Source organism: Empidonax traillii, unplaced genomic scaffold (genome assembly GCF_003031625.1).
Source record: "Empidonax traillii isolate 1590-97213 ecotype Southwest subspecies unplaced genomic scaffold, ASM303162v1 scaffold163:size1593379, whole genome shotgun sequence".
NCBI classification, from domain to species: Eukaryota; Metazoa; Chordata; class Aves; order Passeriformes; family Tyrannidae; genus Empidonax; species Empidonax traillii.
Window position 1 is genome coordinate 361,866 of NW_020955356.1, and position 24,066 is coordinate 385,931.

The 24,066-nt window shown below is 51.9% G+C and overlaps 1 protein-coding gene across 4 annotated transcripts; it reads left to right on the forward strand.

Moving 5' to 3' along the window:
* The first annotated feature begins 251 nt into the window (after positions 1 to 251).
* PIANP (PILR alpha associated neural protein) lies at positions 252 to 11,895 on the forward strand. Of its 4 annotated transcripts, XM_027885220.1 has the most exons (7): positions 252 to 456; positions 777 to 941; positions 7,284 to 7,352; positions 7,492 to 8,057; positions 8,205 to 8,286; positions 8,534 to 8,761; positions 8,911 to 11,895. In XM_027885220.1, the coding sequence occupies exons 3-7, from the start codon at positions 7,336 to 7,338 to the stop codon at positions 8,930 to 8,932; spliced, it is 915 nt and encodes a 304-aa protein (XP_027741021.1). In that variant the 5' UTR covers positions 252 to 456; positions 777 to 941; positions 7,284 to 7,335; the 3' UTR covers positions 8,933 to 11,895. The 4 variants fall into 4 exon arrangements, with proteins under 4 accessions (XP_027741021.1, XP_027741020.1, XP_027741022.1 ...); XM_027885219.1 differs by lacking the exon at positions 252 to 456 and having other exon boundaries at positions 474 to 941; XM_027885221.1 differs by lacking the exon at positions 252 to 456 and having other exon boundaries at positions 475 to 941; positions 7,284 to 7,380.
* The last annotated feature ends 12,171 nt before the right edge of the window (positions 11,896 to 24,066 follow it).

Below are 24,066 nucleotides of genomic sequence, written 5' to 3' on the forward strand. Positions count from 1 at the left end.
TTGCCGCCCACCCCTCCGGGGGTTCGCCTCGCCGGGTCCGCCCGTCTGCCACCCCCCCCGCCCGGTACCGCGGCGGGCAGCGGGGCCCGGGGGCCCGAAGCGCAGGGATGATGGATGCGGGGATGCGGGGACGGGGGGCGGGACCGGGGGGTGGCATCTCCCCGAGGGTACTGCTGCAGGGCGGAGAGGCGGGGGGCGGCGGGGGTGAGCCCCGGGGGGCGGCCCGGGGAAGCGGGATCCCGGGGGGCCTCCGCCCCGCAAGGACGGACCCGTCCGGGGGTGGCAGTCGCCGGAGCGAGCTGAAGCGACGGGTCCCTTGGAGACACCTCTCTCCATGGCAACCTAATCGCTTCCTGTGAAGATCCCGAAATAACCGACGAGACGAGAGGGAGCGGAGCCGAGCGGAGCCGAGCGGAGCGGAGCGGGCAGCGGCGGCGGGGAGGCGACGGGGGGCAGGTCCGGCGGGCGCGGGGCTGCGGGAGCGCAGCGCGGGCGGGCAGGGAGCGGGAGGAGCCTTCGCGCCCGGCCGCCGGGGCAGGGGGCTCAGGGGCCGGGGGGACGCGCTGCCCCCGCCCGGCCGCTGCCCCCGCCCGGCCACCCCGGCGCCCCCCGCGGGCTGCAGCGGGGCCACGGTGCCGGGCGCGCCCGTGCCAGCAGCCATGGGGTTAACGGGAGGCAGCGAGCGAGAGAGACAGAGACAGAGAGAGAGAAAGAGGGGCTGGACCAGTCCTCGGCAGCTGTTTATTTCAAGGCATCTCTCGCTCCCTCTCCCTCAGCCAAGGCTCAGCCTCAGCAAACCTTCCTCCTCCTCCTCCTCCTCCTCCTCCTCCTCCTGCTCTCCTTCCTTCGTCCTGGCCATGAGAGGCACGGGCAGCAGCAGCTGTGCTCCCCCAGCCCCCTGCTCTGCCGCCCCGGCTGCGCCCCACTCGTCTCCTCGCAAGGTAAGTTCATCCTCTCGGCCCGGGATTGGGGGATAGAGTAGGGACAGAGCTGCAGAGGTGGGGGGAAGGGGGCTGCATGCCTGTCTCCAAGTCATCTCTCCCCGTCTCCTTCCCCGTGTCCTTTCTCCCCTTTTTTCTTTTCCCTTTCCCCATCTAGGTGCTCTGTCTCCTTCTAGCCGGCTGTCTCCTTCCTCCCCACTCCTTTTCCTCCTTTTTCAGTCTGGGGCAGGGGATGCCCGAGGGGCTGGGAGGGAGGGGGCACAGCCGAGGCATCGCTGCCTCTTGCCCTCCAGTTTCGGGCTCCATCACAGACCTGTTGTGCTGGAGCACTGGAGCCTGCGCTGAGGAAGGCGACTTCAGCCAAATTGGCGCAGCTGGAGAAGGGAAACAGAGGGGTCAATCCCTCCTGCTGCCTGGCCAAGGGTGCACCATGCAAGAGAGAGCAAGTCAGATGTGGAGACTCAGCACTCGAAACACTCGGATGCCCGGGAACAGTAGGAAACTGGGAGGCAGAAGATTGGCAGACTCATAACATGTATTGCAGGCAGGCACTAGATGGCAGGGGACCGACATCCTAGAGTGCTGCTTGGAATGGGGCCACATTCACAGTTCCCAAATGCAGGGAGACTTAAGCTCAGAGGACCATTGATGGGTTTCACACACCCATTCCCTAGGTACCAAAATGTCCAAATGCATCATCACCTTTCCTGCCCTGCATTCTGCCCCAGTCTTAGGATTTCCATACCCAGCCCCTAAGTGCTCAGTCTGGTACCCTGGCACAGGAATTCCCACTGGCAAGTCACCAAACGCTGCAGGACCTGCGCTGATTCAGGGCAAGCAGTGTCAGCCCCTCTGTGGTCCTGCTGGATCCTCCTGGGCGCTGCCACCAACCCTCTCATCCTCAGACACCAGGTAGAGCAGCCTGACGTGAGACACTGCATTCCGACTGCCAGCCCCCAAACTCAGCCTGCTCTGTGAGCTGCTGCCCCCAGTCCCATGCATAGTGGGAACTCTTTCCCCAGATGGGCTTGGCATCTTGCACCCCAGGGTACCAGCATTTGGATTCACACGCCCAGCTGCCAAAACTCCTCTGAGCACAGCGGAATTACCTCCCTGGGGCAGCTGCTCTGGGATTCCTGCCTTTCCCTGTCCCCACCCAGCCGAATACAGCAGGACGTATATATATAACCCTTTTTCACCAACACTGGGGTTTCTGCTTCCTTTTCCAAACCAGTAATAACTGCATCTCTGCCTCTTGAACCATGAACTCTGGGATGTTCATGACCACTGAGAAAAATACAGATGTGGGGTACCCAGGTCATCATGTGGTGTGTGTCAGGGTCTTGCTGCCAGCACCTGGACTCACTCCGCTCAGTGCTTGGAGATAGCTGCCAGGTTCCCTGGTCCCAGATCACAGTCTCATCGGTAGCTGTCACTGTAGCCCTTAGTGCTGGCTGGGAGTTTAAAAAATTACAGCCAACCTAGCGTTCCTTCTCTGTGAGGTGGGTTGGGTCCTCCTCAGGTTTGTTTTGATTTTTTTATCACTATTTTGAGTGGGATCATTGCCGGGGGGTAGCTGGGCGAAGCAAGGATTTGCATGAAGCTCTCGGTGCTGCGGGGTTGCTAATGGCAAGCGTTATTTCAGCCAGCAGCAAGTTTCACAATCTTGGCCCAGCTCCTGTGAACATTCTGTTTCTCAGGGTCATGAGCCTCTTTAACCTTCTTCCATCCCTTCCCCCTCTCCCCAAACTGGTTGGCAATTTCATTGTTCCAGTGGAATATATCCGTCATGTGAGGTCATCGCTGCATAAGGAGAGGTGATTGATTGCTTAGGTCACTGGGGCCTGTCCCATGCTGGGCTTTGAATGCTGGTTGGGAGACCTTGAACCGGACTCTGTGCTCAAAGGCGAGGTGATGTGGGGTGCAGAGGGATATGGTGATGCTTTCCCAGCAGCTTGAGTCGCTGAACAAACAGACTGCTGCATTCTGAACTAGCTGGAACACTCTGAGAGCAGGCAGCTTCATTCCTAGAGGCACAGTATCACAGCAGTCAAGCTTGAGATGTTACAAAAATACAGATAGATCATCATCTGCCAGCTGAGCCAGACAGAATCGGGTGCAACTCTTTTCCCATCCCCAGATGGAAGGAGACTCTACCCGCTTCTCGCTAACACGGCTTGTGTGCGCTCGGCTTCATCCAACTGCTCTCCAGTCAGAGCTGATCTCGGCTAAGCATCGAGAAAGCTGTGCGATTCTAGATTTTAAGGCCAGAGGGACCATTTTGATCATCGAGACTGACCTACAGCAGAGCACAGGCCAGAGAATTTCACCAATTTAATTTCCTGTGCCAAGCCCATAACTTCTGATTGAACTGTAGCATCTCTTTCAGGAATACAGCCAGGCAAAGGCTCCAGGCAGTAAGGAACACACCACCTGCCTAGGTAAATTGTGCTAGTGTGTGACCCTCTTTATTAATAGTATTGTTCCTCATTTGAATTTGTCAAACTTCAGCATTTTGTAACAGAAGGTTACAGATTGCATCTGATGCGAGGGAGCTACAGCATGGGTATTGCCTGCACACGTCTGGCACCTTGGCTGCATTATTCCTGTGACTTTTTTATTTGGACTGGATTTATCTATGGGGTGATAGTATACAAGAGTTCTGAACATGGAGAAGGAGTTATCATCAGCAAATCCTAGAGCTTTCCTGGGGCATGGTAGCATCTGAGCTCCAGAGCTCAGGGTGTAACATTCAAGGTTTAGTTTGAGCTCCCTGCTCGGAGCAGGAATGCTGCAGGCTTTGCTCCTAGCCATTAGGTAGGATGTAAATTCCCAGCCCTCCTTGGTGAACTGGTATAAATGCTTTGGGCCATGGCTACCAAGATCTGCTCTCTCACGTCCCAGCAGTGGTGGGTCCATGCTGTGGGAGACTTACAGAGAGGGAGGAAGCACAGATGGGTCCCTGATGCTGGGGAACAGCAGTGGATTCATGTTTTCATTCTGTAAATGCAATGAGAGCAGCTCCTAACAGATTAGCCCCAGTGTGTACTGATGGTGGGGTCCATATGCAGTAGCAAAGAACAATGTAATTCTTACTCCCTGCTTTCAAGCACCAAGATTCACAAACTGAGCTCAATGAAGTGCCCTGGGGAAATAGCTTTGTCATTCACACTCTGTCATCTGTGCATCACAGGACTGGAACGCTGTGGTGAAAACTCTGTACCTAGAGTGAAAGTATACGGGTTCCTGTTCGGACTCTGGGAGTAGCCCTGTCTGGTTTTATTGCAATTAGAGCTGGGAAACACGTATGAAAGCAAGAGCCATGTCATGAGGTACTGGTGCAGAAATCCAGTCTCTCTACTCTGGAGCATAAAGGCTTCTTGAATGGTGTAAGGTGGGATTTATACATTCAGGTAGTAAGAGCATTGGTGTCCTCTTCTCCTCTCTGAAGATCTAACAGTTTATTCAGGATCCTCACAGGGAGCTGCATACAGAGCTGAACTAGGGGTATGTGTTATGCTTGCCCTCCAAGGCAGCAGGGTCTGTGCCCAGGACACCACCCCCACTGCTGGTGGCTGACCACACTGTGCCCCAGACATCCTTTGTCTGCTGGTTTGTCAATAAGCCATAGAGACACCTATGCTCTGTTTTGAACATAAACGCTCCTTGCACAGCAGAGTCCAGCCTGCACTGGCTGGCATTTCCACCTGAAACCTTCGTTGATCCTACAGCTATGGGAGACACCTCTGTGCTGCTCCCAGCTCCTCCACAACAAGGCCTGGGTCTGCCAGTGCAGGACACACTCACTCTCAGTCTTCAGCCATGGCTTGATTAGCAAACCAGAATGTGTCAGCTGAGGCCGACTGACATTGCCTCATTCCTGCGCTCATCTGGAGCCACCTTTGGCATGGGGACACAGGGAGTCACTGGCTCTTCACTGCAGGCAGAAGAAACTGTGCACAGCAGTGTCTCAGGTCAGAGGTTTACACCTGGGCTGTCACCTCTTCAGCATCTTGTGTACATGAGGTGGTCAGTGCTGGAGCTCACTCCTTCCCCTCAGCTCATTACAGCCATTACCTGATACGTAGGGCTGAAATTTAGACTACTGGGTGTGAAAGCCATCCAGGATTTGGCTCTGTAGGGTTTCTTATTCCCAGGTTTTAGACCCTGGAAATCCATAGTCTGTGCTGCTGTTGCTGGAGCTCACAATCTCAGCTGAGACGTACAGCGAGATCTCCATCATAAGACCTCCCAACAAGCAAGGAGAGCGCAGTGACCCAGCACAGCACCATCCAGGCATGTTTCTGAGGGTTAGAGCCATCGCTGTTAGGAGGAGTGATGGAGGTTACACTTGCACCTCTACCGTACCACACCCTGAAGGACTGGCACTGAGGTCAACCTGTACCTGGAGAAGATCTCCCCTTCTGGGATGGCTGCATCCGCATCTCCTGCTTGCCTGATGCAAAACAGCCCGCAGCCCCTGAAGACCTGAGCTGTGACTGAGAATGCCGTGCAAAAAAAACAGAACAGGCTCTTCACCCTAGGAATCTACTGTCCCGCGGTGAGTTCCAGGCATGGTCCCAGGCACTCCAGGCCACCTTGAAACCACTTGTACAGCTTGTGTGCCCTCTAGCCTGGAGACTCACACAAGGAGGCCCTCGATGCTCGGAATTCCCCTTCTTTTTAAAGTCCAAAATAAATTCTGTCACAGATTTGTGTTGCCAGACATGATCTTCCACGGCATCATGATCATAATCCAGATGGCCAAGATCTCCCCAGTCTCTGGCTTCGTAAGAATCTTGCTCCATTCTGCTGCCTCTCTGCAGAGCTGCATTTTAACACTGAGTTCCCTCCAAGGCTTAGAGGTTCAGGAGCAAAGTACAAAGAAATGCTGAGAATAGCTGCTCTTTTCTCCTCATCTTCATCTCAGGATCCCTCCAGAGACTGATCTTGCCCCGGAGGGAGGGGCAGGGCACATTAGCCAACAATTCTTTTTTTTTTCTGTGAACTTTGTTTAAATATTTAACAGAAGGAAACTAAAAATATCCTCGGTTAATGCAGCAGGAGCTAGACAGCTACTTACTCTTGGGTGCCCTTCCTTCCAGCCCCTCTCCTCAGGTGTACATCACAGCAAGCACCAGGCTCTTCTCTCAGCAAGAGGAAGCCTCCCATGCAGGAGGGGCTGCAGTTTTAGTTCAGGGCATGGGCTGAGAAGGAGTGAATGGCAGTAACCCCTTGGGAGCTGGAGGTGCAGCGCAGCTGGCTCAGGGCTGGAGGTTCAGGGTTGGCCTCTGCATTCACTCCCTCAGCCAAGCATCCCTGTTTCTCCACCCTGGCAGCCACAGGAGGGCATGGCCGAGGGTTGTCGGCATTCACGCTTTCCTCTTCGCAGTGAAGGAGTGAGCTGAACATCTTGCATGATTTTTTTTCTCCTGTGTGTGCGTGCGGTTGCGGAGAGGATCCAGTGTGAGGCACATAACAGCTCATCAGGGAAGGGCCAGCAGCGCGCTGTGCACAGCCAAGGGAAGGGACAGGCAGCATGAAGGGCAGCTGTGCTACCACCGGACTGATGCCGGAGGGTGGTGCACGTCCAGTGCAGAAATCCAGCTGAGGGGACCTCCCCTTACTCCGTGTTATTGATGCTCAGCAATGGGAGGCGAGAGAGAAAGGGGAGGAACAGCAGAGAAAGGGAGGGATGGGACGGTGCAGAGGACATTAGGATGAGGAGTGTGGGAAGGTAATTTTATGTTAGCTAAGAGGAAAGTAAATACTAAATATTTGATAGGCATAGTTTTTCTCTTAAATTCTTTAGTAAGCCTGGACTTTTCTGGCTGATTCACTCTCTTTCTCAGTCTTCTTGGTTTATCACTCTCGTGCTTCCACTGTCACTCCCTTGCTCTGGCACACAATGAAGAGGCTCTTTTTTAATAAATGGATTACACGCTCTACACTATAAATAAACACAGGAATTAAGATTCCAACTTGTTCCAGCGATAAGCAAACAAAGATCCCGAATCCCCCTCTCGGCCCTCATACACGAGAGTCCCTGGGGAAGCTGCACATGTGCTTTGGCACGTGTGCTCCAGACATCACTCCTGGCTTTTGTGAGCATATGCTAACACGCGTGTTTCTGTGCAGCATTGCGATCAGGGGCACGATACACCTCTATGCAGGACAGCATGGGGGCACGAGAGCAGGATAGCATGCACACGTGGGTGCATGGACTCCCCTTATCCTGCCTGCCAGGGCCAGGAGCTCGCCTGTCGTGGCACACACTGCCTGCAGGGAGACAGCCATCACTGCTGTGAGGGGACACTGACACCCCTCCTTTCTGGTTAACAGTGAAGAAGATGAGACAACATCCTCACTGAGCAAAGACGCTGCTGCATCTGAGATGGAGCCCAGTGCTTGGTAGGTTCACAGCTTCCCACACTGGCAGGTGAGGAGGGGGCACAACAGGTGTGGGTGGTGGGCTCCTTCCAGCTGCTTGGCCTTTCAGCAGGAGGGACATTTCAGAAAAGGCTGTCTTCTTCCTCCCCCAACCCTGCAGCAGGATGCCTCCACTCCTCTCCTGCATCCACTCCCTGCAGCTGTGGCATCTCCTCCTCATCATCTCGGCCATCCCTCCTCCTGGCATCTGGTCTCTTCGCTCTCGCGTCCCAATGGCCGCTCGGCCTCTTTGCACCCGTCGGAGCCCCTCAGCCCCACGGCCCATTTGCATCTGGGAAAGGACCTCGCTGCCAGAGCGGGATTCTCGCTCGGCCCAGCTGCGCCAGCGTGCCCTGCCTGCCCGGGGAGCAGAGCTGCGGCACGTCGTGCGGCTGAGGCGCCAGGCGGCGGGGGCCCGTCCTGCCACCCCCTCCGGATTTGAGGACGGCATGCCCTCTTCCCAGTACCCCTGGGCGATCGTGTGGGGTCCCACGGTGTCAGACGAGGATGGAGGGGACACAAACTCAGCCAACCCAGGCTTCCCACCGCTGGGATACACATTTGTCTCACCGCACGGGATGGCAACGGCACAGCCCAACTCCCACTCGCTCCTGCATAACGCGGGGCTCAACCTGCGGGAGACCCCGGCCACCCTGCGGCCCTTCCTGTTTGGGCCCCGGGGGGAAGGTAAATCTGCCCTTTGCTTCTTTCACCTCCTGTCCCTGCAGGAGCAGCTCCTTCTGCAAAACTTAGATGTAACCTCCCCTTACCCTGCTGCTCTCTGGGGACCGGTGAGAGTGGCCATCACAACCCCTCTCTCCCTTTGTCTCACAGGCGTGGATCCCCAGCTGTACGTCACCATCACCATCTCCATCATCATTGTCCTGGTTGCCACCGGGATCATATTCAAGTTCTGGTGAGTAGGGTTTGGACCGATGGAGGCTCTCACTGTGCCGGTGTCTGCAGGTGGGTGGGCAGGAGGAAGGTGGGCTTTGGACCCATTTGTCCCACAAGTGCAGATCTGGTGCTGCAAGCCCTTGCAAGGTTTGGCACATGGCCAAGCTGGACTCTAACACTGAGCGTAGTGGGGTCCTTCTCACAAATCTATCTGTCACTGAGGGCAGGGGCTTGTCTTTTTACCTCACCCCTTGCTCTCTCCAAAGCTGGGACCGCAATCAGAAACGCCGGCGTCACTCGGGGCAGCAGAGCAGTGGGAGGCAGCAGGAGAGCCAGCAGCCTCTCACAGACCTCTCCCCCACCACCGTCAGCATCCTGGGGCCCTACGGCGACTCCCTGGCCCCCACACCTGAGGCAGAGGAGTCCAGGCAGGGCCAGGAGGGTGTGGAGAAACTGGGTGGCCATGGGAAGAACGCAGCCTTCCAACTCAACCGGTGAGTGGCTGGTGAGCCAGGCAGGAGGGGGTAGCAGGGGACAGCGGGACAGGCAGAATGAGGCATGGCAAAGGTGCCGTTGGTTAGTGGGGGCGGTGGGTTGGGGCAGTGTAAACGCTGATTAATTTACAATTCCCTCTTCCCCCCAGAATCCCATTGGTGAACCTGTGACGCTCCTGGGAGAGGCTGAGCTGGCTCCCCCCAACCCTCCTGCCACAGCTGGCGAGTGCAGATTCCCGCTGCCTCTGCTACCCCAGGAAACAACAATCTCCTTGTGCCACGGCCCACCACCACCATTATTAACTAACCCCACTGGGACGTGCCTGGGCGAATGGACGAGCTGGGCCTCCTTAGCCTCCTGCTGGGGGAAGGTTAGGGATCCTCCCGCCCACAGAGGACAGGGGGATGGGAGAGCAGGATGTTGGGAGGGAAGACAGCTGGTGGCGGTGTGAAATCTTGACCTCCCCAGCCCCTCTCCTTGCATATGTGCGCTGACACACTTGGATCTCCATGACTCTCTCACCAGTGCATGCCTGACATCTGGGGTAGGCAAGGTGGAAAGGCGTACCCCTGTCCCCGTGGGCCCTAACCCCTCCGTGTGTCTCCTCCCATGTCGTGTGCTTTGCAGTGAACGTCTGGAGTTCAGTGGCTGCAGGATTGCCCGCTGGGGCTTGGTCTCCCCTGAGCCAAGGTGACTCAGGTGGCAGCAGGTTCTTCTGTTCCTGAGGCCTTGGTTTTCCTGAGATCCCAAGGGTGGGTGAAGCTTGGGCAGAAGAGGCTCATGCAGTACCTGGGCCCCCTCAACAACCCATTTTTTTGAAGGAAACATTACCTCTCCCCTAGATGGAAGATATTCACATCTTTCCAGTTTCTTTCTGCCTAACATTCCTCTGTTTTTTTCTCTTCAACTTCCATCTTTCTTCATCTCTCAGTTCACAGTTTTCTTTCCCTCAGTTCCCACCACCCTTCCACTTCTCTTGCCAGTTAAAGTTGGAAAAGAATCCTTTAGCTTTCCAAATATTTTGATCTGTTGAAAGCCTCCTTGCTGTCCCCCTCCGCTCCCTCAGTCTTCTTCAACAAGGTTTTTCTGAAGAACACTGGTCTATGGTGATGTTCTTCAGAAAATCCAAGGCAAAGCCCTCTGCTCACAGTGTTACTTAGCAAGCATCCCGGACACTGCAGCCAAGGCATGGCATGCAGACATGGCTGGGAATGAGGAACTTGAGTTTTGCTGGGCTGAGGTAGGGAATTGCTTTCAGACCCTCACAGCACAGGCAACAAGCAGCCAACAAGACTCTCTGTGCCTGGTATGACAAAGAGCAATTTCGAGCTGACTTTGGGAACACTGGAAGGGTTGCCACGTACTGCTGGTAGATCTCTCCTGGAGTGCGAGGTGACTGGAAACCCATGAGACAATATTCACCAAGGGTGTTAAAGAGGGGATATCTGGGGTCCTAAGCTTCCTAAGTGTATTGCCCCAGCTAATTGGGAACTGAAAGCAACGGCAGAGGTATCTGTCCATACTGGTTGTCTCTGCATGTCCTTCAGGGCTGTGGTGGTCCATGGGACAGGCAGCCACACTGTCACTGTGAGCAAGATCCATGCATCTCCACCTCTTTCTGTGTGTGGACCCAGGGTGTCACTTTGAGGGAGATGGCAAATTTCAGCTTAATGACAATAGTTGCTCTCCCTTGCTTTTCTCTTTTGTGGACACCTTCAAATTAATTAAAACACCACACTAATAGCCACTGAGCTGAAACATTTAGGTAAGGTTGCCCCTATAGTGTTCAAACACCTTCAGCTGCAGGACTAATGTGGCCAGAGACAGGAAACTCATACACAATTTGAAGACTCTATTGCACGATACAAAATTTCTGGCAAAAGTCATGTTGGAAAGGAAATGGCCCTTTCACACTTTATCTCTGCAGTAAAAGCCTATTCTTTATAGGAAAAAGCACAGGGAATTTCATAAGAGGCTTGTTTCTGCCCATTTACCCAGACGAACTGTGAGGTGATCTCAGGTCCCATCTGACTCACTGTGAAGGACATTTAAATGAGAGTGTAAATTACAATAAGCTTTGCAAAAAACAGCAGAGATTTGGAGAAAATGACAGGTCAAATAAAATTACTGGCTTATTAAAAGCAGAGAATGGCTGAAAGGTGTAGGTGGAAAAGGACTCTGGAGATCTCTAGTCTAAGCACAAGGTTGAGTCTGTGCTTATAACAGGGGATATTAGTGCTTTACCATAGATCGATCTGTTACTGAGCCTGTTCTTATTCAGGCTTCATTCAAGGCTTTGGTGGACACTCAAGCTGTGAATGGACAGAGATGGGCCAGGTGGCTGTTCCTGCTCTCTGCCCCATTCGCTGCTGCCCCTGCCAGCTGAGGGCGGCTGGGGGCTGTTCCCCCTCTTGCTGGCACATCCGTGCTGGGAGGGGAAGGACATGTGCGCACAGCCTGCAGGAGGCTGCACTCCTGATTGCTGGCAGTTTACAATAGAATGCCTTGAACTAGTTTAAGTAATCTTCCAGACCAGATTAATTAGATTTTTCTTTGATCGACAGTGTTTCTTGAAACAAGGCCAGAGTTTGGACTCTTCACTTCAAGGGCTGTCCTTGAACTTTGTTTTTCCACATGATGCATGGAGAGAAGGTCTGTAAGAAAGTGGGAGGGGATCACAGGAGGCACAATGAAAACATTTTCCAACATTTGTTGAGTGGAAGCCCTGCGCTCTCCTGGCCAGGCTTTTGCAAATTCTGCAAACAAGTTAGATTTCAGTGGTTTGGGGTTTTTTCCTCCCCCTTTTACATGTCTCTGGTTTTGGAAAAAGTATCTCCAGGGAGTGAAAACTTTCATGGATACTGTGGTAAGGGGGAAGCTGGTGAATGCAGTAGAGAAAACTCTTACAACAACAGAAGCTTGGGTATGTTGAACATCTTTTCTAAGACCAATTTTCCTAGCCAAATATGTTTTTATGACAGTCATTCACTCTCTCACACAAAACAGGTTAGGTATGGGGAAACAACTTCACAGTCCTGCCCAAACATTCATTGCTGTTTTGTCCCTGGAACAAAACATTAAAAACACAAGTAAACACACAGGCTTCTTCCAGTCATTAAATAATCTCACTGAATCTGTTTTCCCTGAGACTGGAGCCTTATAAACCATCTTCCCCTATGGAGACTGTAGCCAGAGCATGCATGTAGTCTCTTCCCTGCCACAGGCTAATATTCTGTAAGATGTGCACGTGGATGTGTTGACAGCACTGAGTACCAAGCCAGAGCAGAGGCCAGCACCTTCTGAGGCACAGCTTATCAGTTTTCCCTGGCTTCTAGGTGAATAGAGGCGAAAGGTCTGGATTACTGTTTTTTCCAGTGGAAACTTTACAGAGAGAAGAGTGTGTGGGGAAAACAGCTGAAAATGCTCATAGCTTTTTGCTGATCCTGCCCAATATTTCTGTGCTGTTAAAAGGCAACATCCAGGTGGGCTGAGTGAGTTGAATGAACTATGTCTCTGCTGAGCTCCTGGAGAGTCCTGGCTTTGTTAATGCAAGGGTGGTCTCTCTGTGAGTGCAGTGGGAGGGAGGGAAGGTCTGAGGGAGAATCTCTCCCTTCTGCCCTATACTGTTTTGGAGCAGAAACTGGAGTCTCCCCCTTTTTACCCAAGAGAGTGGTAAGATTTGACCACAAGGCCAAATCCTGCTCAGGCTTTCCCATCTGGTTGGTTGTGACTGGTAGGCAGGGAACAGACCTCTGGTGTGTGCTTCCACACGTCTCCTCCAGTTCAGTTTCCAGGGACTCACATCCAGCCAAGCATCCCAAAACTTCAGAGAGGGCTATCTACCTCTTCCTCAATGGCACCCAAGTGCCCTTGCAAATATGGTCCCTTCATTTCCCACTCCATTTCCCGATAAAGAAAAATGCTTGGAAAGGAGTGGTTTGTTCATTCCCCGCAAGTTCTCAAACACGACCATCTTGAGACTGTTCTGAATTAAACTGGGGTTTTGCTTTTTCACTCTGACAAACCACATCTGTGGCACAGCCTTGGAGCTGAGGCCTGCAGCACAAAAGCCCTGGGTCAAACTCCAGCTGCCCAGCTGCACCCCTGCTAATGTCCCACTGTAGTGCTGGCCCTACTTTGGCAAAATCATAGGCATTGCCTTCCTTCACCAACTGCCAGCTCTTTACTCCTCTTCCCCTGTTGTTGTCCCTCTCCCACTGTTTTCCCTCTTCCTACTCCCGCCCTGTACCATGGTCTCCCTTCTGGGTATATCTCCCCTCCTACTGTTTCACTCTCCCCACTCCTCTCTTGTTTTCCCTTTGACACTTGGTCTCGTTCTGCTGCAGCTTTCATCCTCCCCTCCGGCCTCCCTCCTGCTTCCCTACTCAGTCTCGCTCTTCCCCCTCCCCTGCCCTTGTGCGCTGTGATATATATTTTTGTAGGATTTCTCTTCTCCTTGTGGTGAAATATTAAATTCTTGTGGGATGTTAGTTTCAACATTTTTAAATAAAACTTTGCAAAATATTGAAAGCAGAACTCTTGCTGCTGTGGAAGGTGCAACTCTGGAAAAGTCATGGTGGGATGAGAGGGACTTCGCCTTGGGCAGACCCCAGTGGGATGGGGGCTCAGACACCTGGCTTCCCACAGTCTCTTCTTTGGGGTAGAGGGGGAAATCTGACCACATATCTGTCTTGCTTTGGTCTCTTTGCTGGCCAAAGAGGCCCTTTGACCAGCTTCATGCATTTCCATGGGAAGTGGCCCCTGATGGAGGAGGAGCCCTTCTTCACTCACTTCTCCACCCAAAGCGGCTGTCCTGCCTCTGGAGCTCCTGCCTCCCAGCCTCACGCTGGGGCTGCATGTCTCACAAAGATTCATACCGGGGGCCAGGGTGTCCGGGAGAGGTGAGAGAAGCTGAGGGGAAGGGAGGGAGATGGAGCGCTGCAGGCACAGAAGCCTCCCTCACTGTTCCCCGCGGCTGCCTCCGCAATTTCTATTTACAGCCCTGCTGCCTCCCCTCCTGGCCACAGTGCTGCTGCTGTTGCTGGTTTCCAGGGCTGCTCTGTAATTAAGCATCCTTGTCTCCTGCAACTCCTCCACTTCGCAAGCCCGGCAGCAATCAGGCTGGGGGCAGGGGGCGCAGAAGAGGTGCTGGAGACCAACACCAGGCTTGATAGACACTCCGAAGGGCTGCTCCCCAGCAATGGCAGGAGGACTGCTCGGTGCTGGGTTCCTAGCAGTCATTCATAGCACCTGCTCCCTCTGTCCTGTCGCTTTCTGAGTCTTTGGAGCATTGGAGGTGTCCCTGATCCTCTGCTTTACTACTGGAGGAAGGAGCAGACTCCCCAAACAAGACCTGACCTGAGACTCTGTCCTGGGATCTCTGACTACTGGAAGGATCCAGGACCGCCTCCTGCTGCAGAGCCAGGTCCCTCCAAACGGCATCCTGTGCCCTGGACAGGATCTCTATGGGTTGGAAGTGGCTCCAGGCCCATCAGAGAGCCAACACGCTTCTGCGATGGCTGTCCCAGGGTACACACACATTCAGGGGCTGAAGAGCACCTCTTCTGCCCCTGTGCTGAGTGTGAGAGGACAGAGTCCTTCCCCCTGTTGCTTTAGGTGGCTGATCCTCTCCAGTCAGTGGCTCTGGGGCTGGGCAGGCTGGAGAGACTTGACTGAGGAGGCGACAGATTCTCACTGTGCTGAAATTACAGCCACGTACTCATCAATGCAGTGAAATGTCTTGCACAAACCTCATCTCCTTCCAGGCAGAGCTTCAGCCCTTCCTGCTGACTTCTCTGTCATCAGATGCTTTTCCTCTGGTGCCCTCCCTGCACAAGCTGAGGCTGCAGGCACTCAGTCAAACATTCCCTTTCTTCACCAGGACTCACTCTCTGACTCACAGGAGAAGTTCCACAAGCTTCCTCTTTTTCTTCTGGCTTCCTGAAACACTGACTCCCTAGTTTAGTCCCCTCCCATCACCCCTCCCCACTACATCACTCCTGCCCACCTGTCCATGTTGACTTCCCACCCTTCCAGCCTGGCCCCAGCCCTGCCTCCTTCCCCAGCATCTCCCTTCCTTTGCATTCTCCAGCCTTGCCTCCTCCCCTAGCATCTCCCCCGCATCCTGCTCTCCGGCAGGGAGCTAGCACTGGGAGTTGCATGCTGAATGAGGACAGCAGAGATGGAAGGAATGAATGCAATCATTTAAATCAAAGAAGAACATCTAAAAACTGTACAGTCACTTCAAGACACATAAAAATCACCCCAAGGAGTGGTCAAAAAAAACCAAGCATGAGGTATTGCTGACCGCTGTGATTTCCTAAAAAAGAGAGTAGTTCAGAAATATATTTTGAAAACATCTCCCAAATCTGGGATTCCCTCCAGCTGAGTGCCTTCTGTAACCTGCAATAAATTATCCCATTACAGGGAAAAAATACCCAGGCAACTGTCAGCTGGAAGTGCTTGTATTGCAGGGAAGTGGCAGTGAGCAAGAGCACTTGCTTGCATCCCCTGCTCAGCTTTTCCAGAGTTGGGGATGGAAGTTAGGACTCCATGTGCTCTGGAGAAACTCCAGTGTAAGCCTTTGTGCAGAAGGAATGGAGAGCTTAAATCAGATGTAGCTCCACACCCTACTAAAGGGACATGGCTAAATGGATGGCCATTTAATTAGCAGAAATGCACAACTTGAAACTGCCATAAAGAGTCGCCCTGAAACAAGCAACCTCTCATTTCAGTGTTGTGTGAAAGAGTGGAGTAGTTCCCTTGGCTCATTCCTGCTTTGATCCTCAGAGGCAGAATTGAATCTTTATTGAGGGCTGCTGTGTCTCCCAGTGCACATTGCACTCAGTGAATAATAGGCCATTCAGTGACGCATTCCACATTGATCCAAAGCCCAGCTTTCTCTGGGAGTGACCAGAATGCAAGAAAAACCATCTTCAACCTCAGATCAATCCTTACAAGAGATCTGGCAGGAAAGCAAATGCCAGTCTCTGCTCCAGGGTCCTGTCCTTCATCTCTGTGGTTCCTAGTTAGTGTTCCAGTGGCAGGAGAGCAGATGCTCTAGGGCAGCCAGTCTAGTTTGAAGCCCAGACTTCATCGACAGCTGGACTTACCGCGAGGGTTCAACAAACAAGCAAGCAAACAAGCCTGGGGTGACTTGTTTTCTATCAAGGGAACACAGTTTGATGTCTACAGCATGCACTGGTCAAATCTGTGTTACAGCCTGGCCTGAATGGGGAGATGGTTGGTTTCCTCATTAGTTTGGCTAGGAAAGGATGCACCAGAATCACAGGCATCATGACTCTCTGAGGTACCATCTAAGCCTGGATAAAGTGACACAGACAGTAGAAGCTTTCTGAGCCCTTCCCAAACCAAGGGGCAGGCAGTGATGGGTGTCCTCTTCTACTGTCAGGGGAGTCAATCTAGCCCGGTTTTGCACTGTGAACACACACAGCTTTGCCTGAACATGCTCATTAACCAAAACATGAGTGCAGCGGTAAAACATACCTACAGTGGAGGTTTGTGTCAGTCTCATTACACTGATTCATTTGGTGACACCAGGGCGCTATCTAAGCCTGAAACGGTTTCTCTCCGACGCCTTTTTCTGCTTTGCCAATTCCTTTCTTGTGTGACATATTGCATGTGAGTGAACATCACACAAATGAGGACCCAGGCTCTGCGTAGCATTACCCTGCGTTGGCTGGATACACAGCAGGAAATGTAAGAGGTTCCTTTATAATGAGATTTTTCTTACACTAAGCATCAGGGTCTCCATGACAATCCTGAAGACCAAAAAGACTGTCCTGGATAAATGAGGGGTTCTTGTAGCAACTCGTGTTGACCAGCTTACCTGTAGCTAACTACGTGGTGCAGTGATTCTGAGTGCAGCAAATGAGGAAGAGACAGATTTTCCTCTGGTATCTGCAATTTAGAGGAGGGCAGGGACAAAATGGTGACTAAGGATAACACTGCCTCTTCCAGGGTTTTGGTGACAGTTCTTTGTTGATGCTCAGGCAGTCCTGCAGAGACAAACAAATTGCCTAACTAAAATATAAGGAGCTGAAGCTGTCAAGCAAAAGCCTAAAGAGAGGTATGAGGGAGCAGGAACATGAGGGAGGACAGGAGAGAGTGGGCAGAACCAGAAATCATGGCTAGAATTAAAAGATAAGGCTGGAAGGAAAAGTAGGGTCAGAGGAAGGGGTCAGAATAGAAATTTAGGGCTAGGGGGCATTAAAAGCACTGGTTAAATGAAGATAAGATGGGTGAAGCAGGGCTCTGGGAGCTCATGGGTACCAGGGTGCTGCCAACACTAAAGCCCCAGGTTAGCCTGAGGGCTTACCCAGCTCCTCTGATGCTTCCAGCTGTTTTAGGAGCAGCAGTTGGATCCTCCTCTGCCTGCCTGCCTCCTCGGGAGGGAAGAGGAAGCACATGCTCATGGGTCAGCCTCAGAGCTCAGTCTCACTGCTGCAGTGCTGACCCAGCCCACATGTCAGAGACGCAGGATTGTCACAAAAGGTAGGTCAGGGGGTGAAAGTCCCTTTTGCAGGTTTAAAGGCCCAGCCCTCTGATGTTTGATCCACATGTTCCCACTTAAGGCATGGGTTTCTCTTTTCTTCCTTCCTCCTTCTGATATTAGTTGTTCAGACATCAGTTTCCAGGGGCTGAGATGGAGCCCTCTTCATGGGATCTGCAGAGGCATCAAGAGCTAAGCCATAGGGATTGCACTCTGAACATGCACAGCACTGAGACCAGCAAAAATGAGGCTGTCAAGTGTCTGACCTTGGGCTCCCAGAGCCAGTCTTTTGGCCTCTGGCCTTTACCACTAAAGGGCAAGAACAGTACCTCCTGGAGCAGTGCGTGGTAAGAGATGAGTCCCTCAGACTCAGAGATGAATGCACTAGAAAGCCTAGAAAGAATGACACATGAGGAGAGTGCTTTGCAAAGTTGAAGCCAAGGATGCAAATGTGAAGGAAGGAGCAAGTAGTGGCATGAAACAGTGAGCAACATCCTCTGTGCTAGAAGGGCCTGGTGGAAAAGCAGCGCATGATAATGTGACTCCAAGCATCCATCAGGATGGTGGATGAAGGAAGAGGCTGGTGTTTCACAACTTCTGAACTGACTTTGCATCCTGGGTGGTTGCTGCTATTCGTTTTCTTCTTCTGTGATAATTGTACGTCGTTTCCCTGCACAGTTCACTGCACAAATGATTTCACGTACCCGCCCGAGCTGTGCTTTATTGTATTTTGTTTAAATATGCGAAACTGTATGCAACTCCATGTGACGTCTTATGCAAATTGCTTCTTGTGTTACTGTGCATATTTGAAATTAATTTGAGTAAGATCACAGCTCTGACTCTGAAGCCATTGTTTAGACTGAGCACTCACCCAGCTCCCCTGATCCTTCCAGTTATCTCAGGAGCAGCAGCCTGAGCCTCCCCCGCCTGCCTCAGCCTTGATCCAGAGGCAACATGCACTGGAGGTGACACAGCTTAGATGAAGGTCACATTCCTGGCCTCTGCTGAGTTTGCCAGTTAGTGCAGTCAGAAACTGAGAATTTAACAGGGAAGTTGGAACACCAGACTCATGTCCCAGAAGGCTCTACAGACATGCAGCCATTGGGGAGCAAATTTTAATCCCTGCAGTGCCAGGCTAGAGTCTGGATGGGGACACACCACCCAATGGTTCAACAGCTCACCAAAACATCCAAAGGCATCTAGGCTTAGAAGAAAGCACTGGTGTTACCATGTCAGGAATTAAAGATGCTTTCTGGAGGATCTTGTTAATGATGCACTCTTTTTGTCAATGGATCTGTAGATACAAGACAAATGTTCTACTTACAGGTGCCCCACCGTTTTTAAAAAGATCAGATTCCATTAAAAACATCTACTAAACACACCAGCCATAACACAGGCAGCAATACATTATCTACACTAATCTCTGAGCGCACTCAAGCCATTTCAGAAACATTCTTCATGCTAATTTTCCCTTTTCTCTTCTGCTTGGTTATGAGTCAGCAGCTAGGCTTGAAACCCCTAACCTTCATCACTGAGGAAGCCATAGACATCACTCCGTCGAGGCCTTAATCTTCTATTAAAGAACAGAAAAGAGACAGTCAACCACTGAGTTTGCTGTAACTCCCGTTTTACCTCCAGCTCATATAATCCACTGTAATCTGGCAGTGAAGTGTTTCGTGCAAGGACTTCTGCGTTGGGCAGTCGAGTGCAGGCAGGTGATGAGAGGCAGGAGTAGCTGGAGCTGTGGGCCACGTACCAGGGCTGCTGGTGTCCAGGGCTAGTGGCAGGAAGGAGCAAAGCAGGAGGTGCTCCAAGGCAGAAGCAGCTGGTTCACTGTAGCACCCAGCCTGTGGCTGCCCTGGGAGAGCTGTTGTCTCTTTCCCTTTGACAGATGCCTCAGGGGCATTCCCTTTTGTCGTCACCTTTTGCCATCCTGTGCTGAGCTGGTGTCATTCAACTGACTGCACTCTCTGGAAAAGGGAACAAATGACGGACCCTGGCCACTAACCAGTACCCTGGCTGGGTACTAAGCCTCAGTTAGTGAAGAGGAGGGAAGACAGCGGAGGAGCTGGCGTCAAAACCCCTAAGTGCCCAGCTCACAAGGATGCACATTTGCCCTGGCTCTGGTGTGGAGGAGCCCTCTTCTGCTCATCAGAAATCCCCTCAGATCTTCAAGACATCCTGCTGTCACCTGAAGCACTCGGTCCTGAGCCTGCCTGTCATATACTGTCCCCTCTAATTTGCGTGCTAGCTCTCTGCACGCTGGAGGCAGCAGGATGTGCATCCCACACTCCCTGGGTAATTACAGCCCTACAGCACTTTGCAGTGTCCCCAGGACACCATCTCCACAGCCTCAAACAGCCAGCATCACTTCCAGGCAAGCCCTGGGCACCCAGCTCAGTTTCTGCTGCTTTAAGGGCAAAGACATTATGAAAATGTCCTGCAACTGCATAAGAAGACTGGCAGAGATCTCCTGGCCTGTGGCAGGCAGCCCCATCGCATCCTCTTGCTCAGAGACTTCCAGTCCCAGGACAAACTCCGTCTCCTGGCCTCACTGCTGCTTCTGAAAGGTTGTTCCACATCCTTGCACTGGCAGGTGGGAAGCTCCTTCTTAATTCCATCCTCAGTGTACCCACGACCCAGCCTATGGTAATTCATTCTTGTGCCAGCATTGTCCTCAGGCTTAAATTCAATGTCAAAACCCTTTGTTAACACAGAGTTAATGTTGCTTGGTGATAGCTCATTCCTTTCCCAGAACATTATGTTCATCAAAACGCAAACTTGTGGAAAAACAGGACATTTAGAGTTAAAGTACATGCCCAGGCAACCTTACTTCTGCTCCTTCTGAGCTGGCAGCTGCCAGGGGGACTGTCAGCTCTCTGTCTGCATTCACTGCGTCAAGTATAAAGTGCTCTGTGATGATCAGTGGGAGCATTACCTGGGACCGGAGGGGGTGAGCAAGGAGGAGACAGCCAGTCCCTCGAGGACAGGCAGGGGCCGGTGCCTAACTACCATCTCTGTGACGAAAGGCAAAATGTTTCTGCCCATGGGATACTCAGGCACTTTCAGTGCACCGTTTTCAAGGACAGAAGGAGATTACATGTGATTAGGATGTCCTGGGGTAAAGATTTCACCAGGCATTCCATTCTGCAACAACACCGAAAGCAAAAACTTTCTGGCAGGAGTCAGCTCACAAAAATGCAGTTGTGTGGCACCAGTGCTCTGGGAAGAACACAGCAGTGCTCACTGAGATAGCACGTCCCAGGCCACTGCACTGCAAAGTCACTGGGGTGGAGGAAAGCCATCTCCAGCAGCAAGTTTAGCTAACCAGGCAGACTGGGCTCAACCAGAGCTGGGGAGGACTCACACGATTCCTGGCAGCAGCAGCCTGTCTGCCCTTTTGTGCAGTTGCAGTCTTACTGTTCTTACCAGGGAGGCTGCTGTGTCTAAGGTGAAGGATGCTATGAGATTGCCATGATGTTAACCCCCATCCCAGGCTCCATATTAAGGGAATTCAGACCAGGATTGTCAGCACAGCTACAGAGATGCACAGCACATAAGAGCCAGGGCTGAAAATTTTGGCAGTTTTAATTCATGGTGATTGTAGAAGCTTCAAGCACAGAAGCAAAGAATGGCCAGAGGGATTCCCTCTATACACCACTCCCCTGTTATCCATGCTGCTGCTATTTCCAGCTCACCTTTCTCACTGCATTAAAACATCAGTGCTTTTGAAACTTCTAATGTTTAAAACAAAGTTTCTTGCAGTCTTTGCCGCTGGGTATGTATTTCCTAATCAGTGTCTTACAGGAGGTTCAGTACAAAGTGCAGCCACAAATCCTGCCCTAGACAGGCTGATCAGCGTCCCTTTGTCCAGCCAGGCTTTGGGCTGGGCTCCTGATCTCCAGTAGTTTTCAGGAGTCAAGCAGCATTTCTTAAATGTATTGCCTACTTTCTGTAGTTTTTTTTACTGTGGATTATGTGCAGGGCCTGCCCTGTTTCTAGAACAGTCCCCTTGCTGACCCTAAAGGGCAGCTGGCCATACCTGCCATGACAGGGATGTGCAGATGATGGGAGCTGATCTAGGGGAACCTAAGGGTTGTTAGCTGGCAAGACTGAAGAGCTGTACTCCAGGGAAGGAGAGAGAGAATAAGCACAGAGCAATTTCTCAGGTGGCAGCTGCTTCTTAGACAGAGCCAGGGCTTCTGTGACAGATGCTCCCTCTGCCTGCAAGGCTAGAGGAAGCAAAGCCCCAGGTGACCGTGGTGCTGAGGGAGTTCCTGGAAAACACAAGCATCCTTGCTAAAATGAGACCCGGCAATGATGCAAAAGATTTTCTAGGAACTCTTGAGTATCTAGGTGACACTGAGAACTGCCCTGAGGATGTGGAGATCATTATGCCAGCCTGCCTGGGAGGAGGAGCTCAGCCAGTTGAGTGGGAAGGAAGCTCTTCAACCTGCAGAACACTACCTGCTGCAGCTCTGAACTCACTGCTCTGACCCAGGGACTCACTGCTTCCAGTCAGGGACTGGGCAGGAAACATGTGCCTCTGGATCCCACATTCCTCCAGGCAGAATACCTGGCCACTTCTGGATTGTCTAAAGCCCTATTTAAAGTTGGAGATGCTTCCACCCAGAGAAGCAGTAAATAATCCAGGAGCTTTTGGGTCTATCAGGAGGCCCCAGGAACAAGTTTGCAACTATTGTGTGCTCAGCTTGAATAGTGGAAAACTACCCAGAAAGCAAACTGCACTGTGGAGTGTGAGAAACATAGAGATGGAGTGTGCAAAATGAGAAAAGAACAGTGCTCTGTCAAACAGACAGAACACACTTAATAGATACAGGCAGCTGGATCTGCTGCCTTCTGAAACAGAAGAACTGCATTAAATCTTGATGGGATACATCCACAAGTGCTGAGTGAGCTGGCAGAAGTCATTGCAAGGCCTATCTCGATAATTCTTGATTGATCATAGCAACTTGGAGAAGTACCCGAAGGCTTGAGGAAAGCAAACATCGCTCCTGTCTTCAAGAGGGGCAAGAAGGAGGACCTAGTCTCAGTGTGCCTCACCTTCATCCCTGGGAAGACGATGGAGCAGCTAATCCTGGAAATCATTTGCAGGCTCATGAGCGACAAGAAAATCATCAGGAATAGTCAGCATGGATTCACCACGGGGAAGTCATGATTGACCAACTTGATAACCTATCATAAAAGCCTTACCTGCAATAGGACCTTTTTGACACTGTATGCCACGAGATACAAACAAGCTGCTGATGTTTGGGCTGGAAAAACAGAAAATAAGGTGGGTTGAAAACTGGCTGAATGGCTGGGCCCAGAGCGTGGTGATCAGCGGAGCAGACTTGGAGGCCAGTACCTTGTATTGACTCCTAGCTGACGGAGGACCCCGTGGGTGATTCCTCAGCAGAGGGAGGTTTGACCAAATGACCTCAAGATCTCCCTTCCAACCTCAACCACTCAGTGACTCTCTGAAATTAATGGGAATGGTCTGAAGTGTGCTACCCCAAGCTGTGCCTGAGCTTTGTCTCAGGCAGCGATAGCTAACTTGGGCTAAAACTGCACCATCACTGTGACAAAACGGGTGGTTGCAGGTCTCCAGTCTGCCCTGCATCCTGGAGCTGTGTACTCCAGCACAAATACAGTCATGGCTTCTGGGAGACCACCTGAGGAGACGGCAGGCTGAGGCTGCCTGCAGTGGTGCCCTCTAGCAACAAGGACAGAGTGACTTCTCCATCCCAGGTGGAGGTGGAGTGAAGAACATGGTGGAGGGGAACTATCTTCAACTTGCTCTCCTTCTCATCTGTCCCCTCTTGCCATATGGCTGCACTGGGGGAAGTCTGCTGGGGAAAAAGTGGTGCCCAGGTATGTGATATGGGTGAGAAACAGTGGAAAGCTTGCCAGATGTGCTGTGAGTAGCTAACACTACTGCTGTTGAGCTTAGCTCTTAGGGAACTACAGCATGAGGAGGACAATGAAGTAATCCTGGGAGATGAGCTGCCCACAGTACAGTGAGAGGAAGCAAAGCAGCTGGTGAGTTCTCCCTGCTGTTGTTGTAAACACATCTAAAAAATTACTTCCCTGAACATGATGTTTACCTGAAACTTGGGAGCCTTGCCCAGGGGGATCTGCTCCAGATGCTGTGAAAACTCTGGGATACAATAAAGGTGCAAGAGCTGCTGAAACCTGAAAAGACTCTCAGAGTGATGCAGCACAAGCCTGCTAACTCTGAAAACCTCTCAGCGTGTTTTAATCTGTAATGAATTCCAGAGGGGTTCACAGTGCACAGACTTGATGCATCTCTGATGTTACAGACTGTTAAAACACTTGTAGGAGACTGTCCTTCCACGCTTTTGGTGCTTACCCAAGGGGCTCCTGGCAGACTCCGTTATCCCTAGATACCAAAACAGAACCAAAACAGCAGACTACTTGTCCAGTACTGCATTTTATCCTGGCTGGATTTGCCTCTTGCCCCTTCAGCTGGCCAGCCCCAAGCCCCTCTCCCCCAGTCCCTTTCAGGTAGCAGCTGCACATATGAACCAGCTTCTCCTCCAATGTGTACTTCAAACCTGAAAAAACCCCTCTAACGTCAACTCATCAGGAAGATCACATTAAGCCCATCTAACCTTGCTGTCTGACAGGGTAACTGCACTAGCGGACTGGGGGGGATGTAGTAGATGTGATATGTCTTGACTTCCAAGCTTTTGATAGAGGAAAAGGCACAAAGCTTTCATAAGCAAACAGTGGGGGGACAAAAAAAAAAAAAAAAAAAAAAAAAAAAAA